Source organism: Canis lupus, chromosome 3, assembly GCF_048164855.1.
Source record: "Canis lupus baileyi chromosome 3, mCanLup2.hap1, whole genome shotgun sequence".
Lineage (NCBI taxonomy): Eukaryota > Metazoa > Chordata > Mammalia > Carnivora > Canidae > Canis > Canis lupus.
Window position 1 is genome coordinate 12933977 of NC_132840.1, and position 12876 is coordinate 12946852.

The window sequence follows — 12876 nt, forward strand, 5'->3', positions numbered from 1 at the left end:
AAAGAGTTATACATGTTATTTAACTCTTCATTAGAAGAAGCTACTATAAATACTATGCATTCAATCTAAATCTAACATAATTTTCTAATTTCAGTAAGATTATTAAAACTGAATGAAAACAGATGTCTGGTTCTCTTAATTCATTGTTTTTAGATTCCAGTCCACACTTCTTGTTCCTCCACACTCTATTTTAATGCAGATACAAGAGTTAGCACTGGCACAGTTCTGAGGGCCACCACTTGAGAGATTCCTTCGTAAGTTTCAAATTTATATAACTCAACCAAATAAAGATGAACCACTTACTGACATCCAGTTTTATGAGTATTGCTCTTCTCAAGTTGAAGGAGAACCCCTTACAACTCATAAATTAAGCATGAGGAAGATGCCAGATTAGGAAGCATTTTAAGGCAGCTAAATTAAGAATTTCATGATATGGGGGGTACCTGGCTGACTCAGTCAGTAGAGCATGCAATCTTGACCTCAGAGGGTAGGTTTGAGACCCACATTGGGTGCAGAGATTACTTAAAAATAAAATCTTTAAAAAAAAAAAAAAAAGAATTTCATGACATGAACAAGGATGAATAGTTCTGAAGAGGTTTTTTCTTTTTTTTCTTTTTTTTTTTAAGAGGTTTTTTTCTGATCCTAACCATTTCCTCTAGCATATGCCCACAGCATTTAATGTATCCTTCTATGGTACTTACTATTTTATAACTTATATTAATAATTTTAATTTATTTCTTCCAGATCAGGGCTGTCCACTAGAAAACAAATGGAAACCACATCCATTATTTATATTTTCTAGTAGTCATATAAAAAAATAATAAGGGCAGCCCGGGTGGTTCAGTGGTTTAGCGCCTGCCTTCAGCCCAGGGTGTGATACTGGAGACCCGGAATCAAGTCCCACTTTGGGCTCCCTGCATGGAGCCTGCTTCTCCCTCTGCCTGTGTCTCTGCCTCTCTCTCTCTCTCTCTCTCTCTCTGTGTTTCTCATGAATGAATAAATAAATAAATAAATAAATAAATAAATAAATAAATAAATAGTAAAATTGACTTTAATAATGTATTTAAGGGGTGCCTGGGTGGTTCAGTTGGTTAAGCATCGTCTTCAGCTCGGGTCATGATCCCAGGGTCCTGGGATCAAGCCCTGCATCAGATTCCTTGCTCAGCAGGGAATCTGCTTCTCCCTCTCCCTCTGCCTGCCACTCTGTCAAATAAATAAATAAATAAATAAATAAATAAATAAATAACGCTTGTGCTCTCTGTCAAATAAATAAATAAAATATTTTTTAATTAATAATGTATTTAGGGATCCCTGGGTGGCGCAGCGGTTTAGCGCCTACCTTTGGCCCAGGGCGTGATCCTGGAGACCCGGGATCGAATCCCACGTCGGGCTCCCGGTGCATGGAGCCTGCTTCTCCCTCTGCCTATGTCTCTGCCTCTCTCTCTCTGACTATCATAAATAAATAAAAATTAAAAAAATAATAATAATAATGTATTTAACCCAATATATCCAAAATACTGCCATTTAAACATTTAATCAATATAAAAAATTAGTAAGATTTCTTACATTTGTTTTTTTGTACTAAGCCTTTATTTTATTTTATTTTTTTAGGATTTTATTTACTTATTCATGAAAGACACAGAGAGAGAGGCAGAGACATAGGCAGAGGGAGAAGCAGGCTCCCTCCAAGGAGCCCGATATGGAACTCCATCACGGATCCCATATCCCGGGATGACACCCTAATCTGAAAGCAGACACTCAACTGCTGAGCCACCTAGGCATCCCTGTACAGAGTCTTGAAAATCAAGTGTGCCTTTTATACTTTCAGCACATCCCAATTCAGACTACTCATGCTTCAAATGCTCAACAGCTACGACACTGGACTACCACAGAGATAGAAGGAAAAGGAATGAGCTATTTTGTAGTTGGACAGACTTGCTTTCAAATCTTAATTCTACCACTTACTGGCTCTGAAGCAGTCTCCTCATTAAATAATAATAATTATCATTATACATCTCTTATAGGATTAAATGAGATAGAATGCCTAGAAAGCATATGGTTCCTTAGCACAGGGCACAGAGAAAAGTCTTCTATAAATGCTAACTATTATCATGTATTTATATCCTCTAACACTAAGCACAGTCTTGCACAGAGTAGGTATTCAGTAAATGCTAGCTGAAGGAAGAAAAATTAATTTGCATAATATCCTATAAGCCATTTTAATTGCTTATTTTTCAAATATATAACTATCTCATATAAATGCATAAAGATTTTTTCTTTTGGATTGTTGCTGACTAAATTGGTTTTGAACACATTAGGAGAAATGTACAGAAGAGGAATGTACCATTTCAGCTTTTGGACTGTTCAAGTATTTTATTTTCTTCCAAAGAACAATGAATAATTAAGCAACTATACACTATTAAGCACTCTATTAAGAGACTTCTCAGAAAAGTATTTCTCATCAATGACAGAGGTACTTTATAGGTAACTCTCAATTATCTACAGGAATATTTTTATCTCAGGTTGGGATAAAAACACATCCTGTTTCTGGGCTTTACTTGGAGAATGAGCTTGTGGTACTTGTAAGACCCTTTACAATCTGGACTCTGAAAAATTTCTCAAACTTTATTTTAGTCAGTACAACCCCCTACATCTCCTAAAGTATCTCCCCTTTTCACCTGTGCTTTTAATTTGTAATTCTCTTGCACATAATTGTATTCTTAAAGATCAAAGAATCACAAAGTATCAGAGCTAGAAGGCTCTTAAGAGATAATCCATACCTGGGTGGCTCAATGGCTAAGCATCTGCCTTTGGCTCAGGTCACGATCCCAGAGTCCTGGAATCGATTCCCACATCAGGCTTCCCCTCAGGAAGGCCTGCTTTTCCCTCAGCCTAGGTCTATGCCTCTCTCTGTGTGTCTCTCATGAATACATAAATAAGATCTTTAAAAAAAAAAGAGAGAGAAAGAACAATAATCCAGCTTTGGTATTTTCTAAAGCATGTACCATAGAAGGTAAGAAAGATAATTTCAGATAGTGTTAGTATTGTATACCTTAATGACCATATTATTTTAATGGATATTAGAAAAATATAACAAGCATATCAAACTCAAGAATTCATGTATATTTTCACTTACGACATGGTTAAAGTAAACAGTCACAACTCAAGGGAGAAAAACTTTTAAGCTAAGAGTAGCAGAGCTGGATTCCCCTCAAGTCTAAATCCTCATTTTGCGCTCTTTTCATTGCCCTTAACAATCTACTGTCTGTATGACACCAAGGGATTAACACTCTTATATAAATGTTTCTTGATCACAATCTCATTTATCAAACCAACTGTAAACAGTGCTGCTCTCTTAAAGCACTAGTGTTCTTTCATAATAAGAGATCAATAATGCCTTGATTTTTGTGGTAAGATTGCTTCCAACCACTGAAGGAAATTCCACATCGGCTCAAACAAAACAATCATAACATATCCTAAAGCCAAACAATGTTTGGATTAATTGCCATTTGCATTATTCATATCACTATTTCCTCCCACAAATAAGGTATCAGGAGATGATACACCTATAAATCCTAAAAACTATGTACAGGGAATATAGGAAACTTGTACAGGTTAAACAACAAGGATCTTACTGGGCGCATGGGTGGTACAGTCAGTTAAGCGTCCAACTCTTGGTTTCAGCTCAGGTTGTGATCTCAGGGTTTTAAGATCGAGCCCCATGTTCGGCTCTGTGCTCCGCACAAAGTCGGTTTAAGACTCTCTCTTCCTTTGCTCCTCCCTCTCGCTCATTCTCATTCTGATAAATCTTTAAAAAAAGAAATAACAGGGATCTTCGAAATTATACTATTACACAAACCTCTCATTTAATACAGAGGAAACCAAAACTCAGAGTGGTAAAAAGACTTGCCCAGAGTCATATGGTTAGCTAATGGCAGTACCAACTCTAGTCCTAGTTCACTCTTTGTGCTATTGCATGGACTCAATACAAACAGTAGGGAAATGTATTTGAATTCTTCCATTATACTAATACAAATCCTGCTTCAGGTAAGATGGGATTTGAAAAATATTTTCATTAAACAGAAATTTTGCTCATGATGGGTTCAAGCTAGAAGTTCAATTTGCTTTGTCTAATAATGCTGGTCTATCTTCCTGAGAAATCTACAGTATTCCAGTGTATAGGAGCTGCTGCTGCCCAATTGTTCTGGGTAGTGAACAAAAGAGGATTCTAATTCCAGGTAACTCTTCTCATTTTGTGTCCATTTCTGAACCCCTAGCTAGAAGGGCTAGCCAGGGGTTCTCAACAGTCTCATTCCAGTTTCCCTAGCTGCAACCATTCATGGTGGGCTGCAAAGTGTATGGTCTTTGAAGTCAAAGAACTTGCTGAATACCAGGTCTACCACTTAGGACATAAAATCAGACAAATTACTTCATCTCTCTGAGTCTGTTTCTCAACAAAGATATTCACCTCATAGGACTATCAAGAATATTAAATGAGATAATATAGATAGTGCAGGCAGAACCTCATCTTAGGATACAGTCAAATGAAAGGTTAAGAATAGAGTAGAAGCACATGTCTGGCTCAGTTGCGTTAAGACTCATGATCTTGGGGTTGTAAGTTCAAGCCCCATGTTGGGTGTAGAGATTACTTAAAAATAAAAATCTTGGGGATCCCTGGGTGGCTCAGCGGTTTAGCACCTGCCTTTGGCCCGGAGCACGATCCTGGAGTCCCGGGATTGAGTCCCGCGTCAGGCTCCTGGCATGGAGCCTGCTTCTCCCTCCTCCTGTGCCTCTGCCTCTCTCTCTCTCTCTCTCTCTATCAAAAATAAACAAATAAATCTTTTTAAAAAATTAAAAAATAAAAATAAAAATCTTGGGGCAGCCCAGGTGGCTCAGTGGTTTAGCGCCACCTTCAGCCCAGGGCCTGATCCTGGAGACCCAGGATCAAGTCCCATGTCGGGCTCCCTGCATGGAGCCTGTGTCTCTGCCTCTCTCTCTCTCGCTCTCTCTCTCTCTCTGTCTCTCACGAATAAATGAATAAAATCGTTAAAAATAAATAAATAAAAATATGCCAGTCTCTCAACTCTTGTGCCAAACGAACAAAAAATGCAGACAGCTGAAGCTGGCTGATGCATATATGGAGAATCACCATAGTTTCTACTTCTTTTTTTTTTTTTAATTTTTATTTATTTATGATAGTCACAGAGAGAGAGAGAGGCAGAGACACAGGCAGAGGGAGAAGCAGGCTCCATGCACCGGGAGCCCGATGTGGGATTCGATCCCGGGTCTCCAGGATCGCGCCCTGGGCCAAAGGCAGGCGCCAAACCGCTGCGCCACCCAGGGATCCCCATAGTTTCTACTTCTATGCAGCTTGAAATTTTCAATTTTAGAAAGTTTTTTTTGTTATAAAACCTAACAAAAACAGACCAAAACAAAAAAACTAAGAAAAACTCTGTGTATCATGAATAAACTTCTCCCAAGAAACCAATGTCTCCATCTGAAACTTCTAAACACAAGATAATACCAGTCATTTCAGCCAAAAATAAAGTATTTTAAAATTACTTTCAACACAAAGCGTGTCTTATCTCTTTATTAAATAGTAACTACACAGTAGTATCTTATCTTTCTTTGGTTTATTATTCCTCCACCTAGTAAAAGAGCCCAGGGTATTTTTTCCTTTTTCTTTTTTTTTTTTTTTATTTTTTCCTTTTTCACCTTTATACATTCTTGTCATATTTTTCATGACTAGCACTACAACTAGTTCTATATGTATATACATGTATGTATACCTAACACACATAACGTATAAATGCACGTATAACCAGGACTATTCCCATCATTACTGCTATTTCATCTACTATTTAACAGTGGACCCACTGGGTATACTTGACCTTTTAAAAAGCATGACAATAAATAAATAAATAAATAAATAAATAAACAAACAAACAAATAAATAAATAAATAACTAGCATGACTCATCTGAAGAGGTTTAAAAAAAAAAATCTCTCAATAACACATAACCTTCAAAATAGCAGCCAAAGTGACTGAGGAGAAAAGCTGTGAACTATAGTCCATATATACTGTAGTTTACACATAGATTTTTAATTTGTTAGCATATGATGCATTAGAGAACGTGAAAATATCAGCTGAAATTATTCAAGACAACAATAAACATCTTCAAATAAAGTTTGTAAGTAAATTACTACATAACTTTGGAAACTACAGTAGAGAGAACCTTAAAACATTTGAGCTTAAGACTTAACCTAACATACTATATCCTCATGTTGTTTCAAAATAAAAAATGTTTACTATACTACCATTTAAATACTCACATACTTTGCCTTTTCATTATTTTTTTTTTTTGCGTATACAGAGAGCAGTCTTCTCCAAATGTGTATCCAAAAGGATGAAAAAGGGAACAAACAACAAAAGAAAACTCAAAAGGGTAAAGAACCACGTTATATCAACTTCCCTATCAAATAGTACTACTAACCAAAAAGCAAATACAAAATATGTTCCATAACTTCACTTCAAATGGCACATTTGAAGGCAGTTTCTTTAATTAAGGTATGTTCTTTCAAACACACAGATCAGATTTAACTAATTCTCAAACTAAGTGGATTAAAATGTCCTTTTGCCCTCTTTTTTTTTTTTTTTAAAGATTTTATTAATCTAACAGATAAAGCACAGAAGCAGCACAGGGAGAGGGAGAAGCTGGTTCCCAGCTCAGCAATGAGCAGGGAGTCTGACATGGGGTTCTATCCCAGCACCCTGGGATCATGACCTGAGCAGAAGGCAGATGCTTAACCAACTGAGCCACCCAGGCAGTTGCCTTCTTTAAAGAAAAGAAGAGTAGTTTAAAAATAGCTCCACCTTCAGAAGCCTGGCAGGCTCAATCCCTAAAGGATGCAACTCTTGATCTCAGAGCTGTGAGCTAGAGCCCCACGTTGGGTATGGAGCCTACTTAAAAAAAAATTTTTTTAAATAAAAAAATAAAAAAAATAAATAAATAAATAAATAAATAAATAAATAAATAAATAGTTCCACCTGCTGAAGGATATACACAGTTGTTTGTGGTACTTTTTCAACTTTCATGTATATAGAATTAGAGGAAAATTAATTAAATTGTAAATTTGGAAACCTTGCTCCCCAAAATACCCCCACTTCCAATTTACTTGACACTTTTTCTTCCTCTGGAGCATAAAACTGACTTCATTAGTTTATTCATCTTCAATCTGTTGTCAATATTTACTGAGTCTCAGCAATTAATTAGGTACTCTGGGAAGTTACAAAGGAAATATAGGGCCTAGTAACTATCCTGAGAGTTTATCCTTCATCTCCATAAAGGAGGAAAAATGTAGTTACTGAAAAAATATCTTTGCTAAGAATGTTACAGTCCATTGTGGAGCAGGGACTCCATTTTCAAGCCAGGTTCTTTGCACTAAGTAATGTAAGATAGTACCCACAAAATTAAACAGACTCCAAAAGTGGTCAAATCTGTTATTTATGGATTACATACGCTGCTACACATTTCTACTGCATGACAAAGGAAGCCTGCTCCTGTAAGTGGAGGTTTCCAAATGTCCCAAATGCATACAAAGAAAGAGTCATGTACTCTATGAACTGGCCACTTTTTGCCACTTTCCCTAATAATAACATCCTATTTCTGCCACAAACCACTAACAAGGTTTTTGGTCACCAATATTAGGGTCTTACTTTGAGGGAACAACATCTATAACATATCCTAGAAAGACCAAACAGTAAATTTCAAAAAGCCCAACAGTTAAGAATCTTAGCTGCATCTACTAGAGAAATAGCTGAATAAAGACTAATAATGGATTATCTTTCTAGTCTTCAAGTTGTAGATGAGAAGTCATCTGTGGCCTCACATTTCTGTTGGCTCAGAAAATTTCCTTTCTCTTTGTATTTTGATTATGTTTTATTTTTCCTCTTGTGAATTGCTCTGTATGGAATACTAGAGCAGGTATCACAGTGCTGGGGGGGAGGGGGGAGTACTGCCAAGACTAGCAATTTTCTACGAATCAGTGGCCTTCCCATGATCATGAACACCTTAGACAACTGATGATACAATTTCCCAAACAAAACTGTATCAAGCAGCAGTTTCATTCTACTTGTCAACCTTTAGGTCTAATTCTATACACCTAAAATCCAGAAAAGAAAAGAAAAGAAAAGAAAAGAAAAGAAAAGAAAAGAAAAGAAAAGAAAAGAGAAAAGAAAAGGAAAGAAAAGAAAAGAAAAGAAAAGAAAAGAAAAGAAAACCCCTACAACCCTACCAGATTTGCTCCCAAACTTTCAGAATTGTCAAATATGCCTGCAGCATTAAACCTAAAGAAGACACGTCACTTAGCTGAATCACATAAAGAACATCAAATCTAGATTTCAGTAAAAGGTATACTAAAATCATATTCAGACATCAGAAAGGCAAGATCCCACAATCCAATCACAAATACTGCATAGGTATTACCGCTTCGACTAGTGTCCCAACTTTTCAAGCTGTGGGACTCTATAAATTATTCGGAGTAATAGCTTAAACTTGAGATTCACTACAAACTGACCAAACGAAATTAAGGGGAAGAAAAGAAAAAAAAAAAAAAAGACACACCTTAGTTTCAACACCCTATGGATACTAAGAATTCGCGAATTACAAAGGAATGGGGTAAAGACAGTAAATTCGGTATTGACTACAATACACGTCAGAACAGAACCCGAGTTACCTAAACAAACGTTACCTACTGCCAATAAACAGATCATTTCTTAACAGCTTAAGTACGCCAACCATTTTTTTTTTCATATTTAAAAGCGCTGCTGCCAACTGTCCAAGTCGAACAAATAGCCAAATTCTAAGCAGGTCTTCGGCGAGGAGCCACTGTGCTTAGAGCATCACACAAAAGACCGGAGCAAACATAAACACGCTCTGGGCCTTCGCAGGCGGCGGCCAGGAGCCAGGGTCTAAGTCTCAGACCCCGCACCAGCGAGCGAACGAGGGGTGGCAGTGGCGGTGGGGTCGTCTCGGAAGGCGCGGGGGAGCTGGTTAGGGACGCAGGGCAGGGGCGGGCGCCGCACAGAGGGAGACAGAGAAGCAGCGGGCCCGCGTCAGCGGCTCCCAAGGCCGGCAACACCCTCGGGCCCGCACCAGGCCTGGCCCTCCCGGCCCCGGCCCGCCTCCTCACCTCCCTCACGTCCTGCAGGCACTCGAGCACCGCCAGGTTGTTGCTCCAGGTGTGCTTAGGACACACACGGGTCACGTCCTCCCTGCAGGACTCTTCCTCCGCCAGCTTCCAGCCCCCGCCGGCCCCGCCGGGCCCCGCTCCGCCCCGCCGGGCCGGAGGCCCACCCGCCGGGAAAGGCGGCTGCGGCGGCTGAGGCGGTTGCTGCTGCTGCTGCTGTTGCTGCTGCTGCTGCTGGTGCTGGAGCTGAGATGACTGAGGAAGCTGGAGCAGGGGCTGACCGGCCGGCCCGCCGCCTCCAGGCTGCCCTACAAAGGACGGAAAGTTGGCCCCCGGGCCCTGGCCCTGGCCGTGGCCGCCCTGGCCCGTGAGTTTCTGGGCCCCGGCCGCCGCGAGCAGCAGCAGCTGCAGCGCCGCCGACAAGCGGAACATCCTCCGTACACGTCCACACGCCGCCATCTTGGGTCCGCGGCGAGCTCGACGCACCCGCCGGCGCCGCGTATTTAAATGAGGGGGCGGGGCCGAGGGCGGGGCCCGGCGGGGCCAGCTTGAGTCCCTCCCCGACCCGCGCAGACCCTGGAGCCCGGAGCAAAGCCCTGGAGCAGGCTGTGCTGGAAACGGCCCACGCCCTGGGCCCCGGAGGCTCTTTGCCCGGGGGCGATTGCTGGAGCTCCTTAGAAAGCCGGGGCTGGGCTGCTTTGCCTCATCCCTCGGTTGTCGTCACAGAAAAAAAAAAGAAGAGGAATTGGGATTGCCACAACCAAGATGGCTGGGAGAGGATGTCGTCTGTTCAGTGATGGGGCGGGGGGAGGGCAAAACCAAAAAACTTTGTGTGTAGAGATGAACTCTACACGATCAGGTGTATTCCGAAATCTAAGATCCTCTTCTTGCATCTCTCCCTGCTGCTCTGCACCTGCCTCAAAATCTTTCTTACCCAGGGAGGAAGGCAGCACTGAATGATGGTTAGGTTCCGGAATAAGAAAAGACCCAGTTATAATTCTTGCTGCCCTGCAGACTAGGCAAGTCCTTTAACTTTCTGGACCTCTCCCTTCTCGTCCCGTGAAAAAGTGGAGGAACTCTAAATTGTGAAGATTAGAAAAAATAATGAGCAAAGTGCCTAGCCCACAATAGAGAACTCCAAAAGTTATAGCCTATATTATTTATAAACTGGGAAGCCTTTTGTGTGGGAGTCCTGATTGTAGGCCAGAACTTAACCTCGTGTTTAAAAGAGGAGAAGAAAATAAGAGAACTGGTCTTTGTGGTCTCAGGTTAAGTCTGTACCTTGGGGAGCTGTTTTTGGTGACCTGCATGCAGCGTCTTCAGCATGTTAGGCAGGGATTGGTTGTTTCACTTCACATCTGTGTCCCCTCTCTCTCCCTAGGAGAAGTGATACCTTCTCAAAGGTCTTCATATCCATTGCATCATTTGAACCTTGTATCAGGCCTCGGTTGGATTCTAATTCAACTGAGGAATGGCACAGTGATGGTAACAAATTCTGCACAGCAGGGTTAAATGACCTACCCAGAATGAACTCTGCCAGCCTGGGACTAGGATCTGTGTGGCTTCCCACTGCCCTTGTGCACTTTTGAGCAGATTCTCCCAATACCGCATGTTGAAGAATAAGGACAGCGAGGAGTATATAATCTCCAACTGGTGATCTGTGTTCAGAAATGCAACTTCTTCTGTCCTGACCTGCAAATGGGTAGTAAAGATAAGATCAGACATAACTAGAGTCTAAGAAGTCAGGTCAAGGGGGTGGGGCACCTGGGTGGCTCAGTCAGTTAAGCATGGGACTTTTGATTTCATCTCAGGTCATGATCTTGTGGGTTATGAGATCAAGCCCCATGTTGCACTCAAGCTCAGTCAGGAGTCTGCTTGAAGATTCTCTCCCTCTGCCCCTCCCACCACTTGCATACTGTCTCACGCTCACTCTCTAAAATAAAGAAATCAGGGATGCCTGGGTGGCTCAGCGGTTAAGCGTCTGCCTTCAGCCCAGGGCATGATCCTGGAGACCTGGGATCAAGTCCCGCGTCAGGCTCCCTGCAAGGAGCCTGCTTCTCCTCTGCCTATGTCCCTGCCTCTCTGTGTCTCTCATGAATAAATAAACACAATCTTTAAATAAAATAAAGAAATCTAAAAAAAAAAAAAAAAAAGTCAGGTGGGGACTCGAACACCCCATAAAGGATGACTGAGAATATTCTAGGGGTACAAACTGCCCACTATAAGTGACAGCAGGCCTCTATCTCTGGGAATGAGGGTACATTGGCATCTCTGCCAACACTCCTTCCTGCTACTGCCATAAAATGGTCCTGAGGCTGCTGCCAAACTTTAGCATTGACTAAGGCAGCACAGAGTATACCAGATAAACATACATGTTCGTTAACAGATAAATGGGTTAGGTAAACTGTCAGTCAGCAGGCTAGAGACATTACCAGAAGTTGTTGAAAAGTCACCAGGGGCCATTAATTTTCAATAGTGGGTCTGCATGTGATTAGACAACAAATGGGAGATTATTTTAAACTAGTTTAAGGGAGCTTCTGGGTGGCTCAGTCAGTTGAGCCACTGACTTGGTTTCGGCTCAGGTCATGATCTCAGGGTCCTGGGATCAGGCTCTGCACTCAGTGCAAGCCTGCTGGAGATTATCTCCCTCCCTCTCTGCTCCTCCTCTGCTCTCTTGCACTCTGTCTAAGATAAATAAATAAAATCTTTACAAAAAACAAAGTAGTTTAAAGCTAGAAGGGCCTGGCTGTTTCAGTTGGAAGAGGTTGCAACTCTTGATCTCAGGGTCATGAGTTCAAGGCCCACATTGCATGTAGAGATTAAATAAATAAAATGTTTAAAACAATTTTTAAATAAACTAGTTTAAGGCTAGAATTTGGCAATCTGTTAAGAGAAGCCAGCAGTTGCCTATCTCTCAGCCTGCTCTGAGGAAACCCTAAACCCAGCCACAGATTGCCTCTGGAGATAAGGAGGAGTATATGTGCCTATCTTAAAATCACAATGACCAAGAAGCAAGAAAACCCAGAGAAATCTGGGAACCTTGCCAGTTCAGTCTGTGTCAGGCAAGTCTAGACTTTATTTAAGATACAAACCCCTAAGCCAGTGGGAAGAGGGCTGACCTAACTTGGTCTCCCAGCCACAATGACTTTTCAATATAAGATAGACTATCTCTAGGCTGCCTGAGTGGCCCAGTTGATTAAGTGACCAACTCTTGGTTTCAGCTCAGGTCATGATCTCTGGGTCCTAGGATTAAGTCCCAGGTCAGGCTCTGCACTCAATGCAGGGTTTGCTTGTCCTTCTCCCTCACCCTCTGCTTCTCCCCCTGCTCACACTCTCAAATAAAATCTTAAAATAAAAAAAAAAAAAAAGACTATCCCAAACTATGAACTCATTTCACCCTTTATTGTACCTTTTTTTTTTTTAAAGATTTTATTTATTCATGAGAGACACAGAGAGAGAGAGAGAGGCAGAGACAGGCAGAGGGAGAAGCAGGCTCTCTGCAGGGAGCCTGATGTGGGACTGGATCCTGGGAATGCAGGATCATGACCTAATCAAAAGGCAGACACTTAACCGCTGAACCACCCAGGCATCCCTGTACCTTTTGTTTCTTGATCCTGACTTCCTTGATTCACTCAATAGATGTCTATTTATCTTTCTTTTTTTATGATAGGCATTGCTCAAAAATCAA

The 12876-nt window shown here is 41.2% G+C and overlaps 1 protein-coding gene across 1 annotated transcript in view; it reads right to left on the bottom strand.

Annotated features, from left to right (window-relative positions):
* The window catches only part of GLG1 (golgi glycoprotein 1), a 148168-nt gene extending 138494 nt beyond the window's left edge, over nt 1–9674 (bottom strand). The window contains exon 1 of the mRNA XM_072818377.1: nt 9192–9674. Within this exon, the coding sequence (XP_072674478.1) occupies nt 9192–9647 (456 nt within the window). The 5' untranslated portion in view covers nt 9648–9674. The remainder of the gene's footprint in view (nt 1–9191) is intronic.
* Between the last annotated feature and the right edge of the window lie 3202 nt (nt 9675–12876).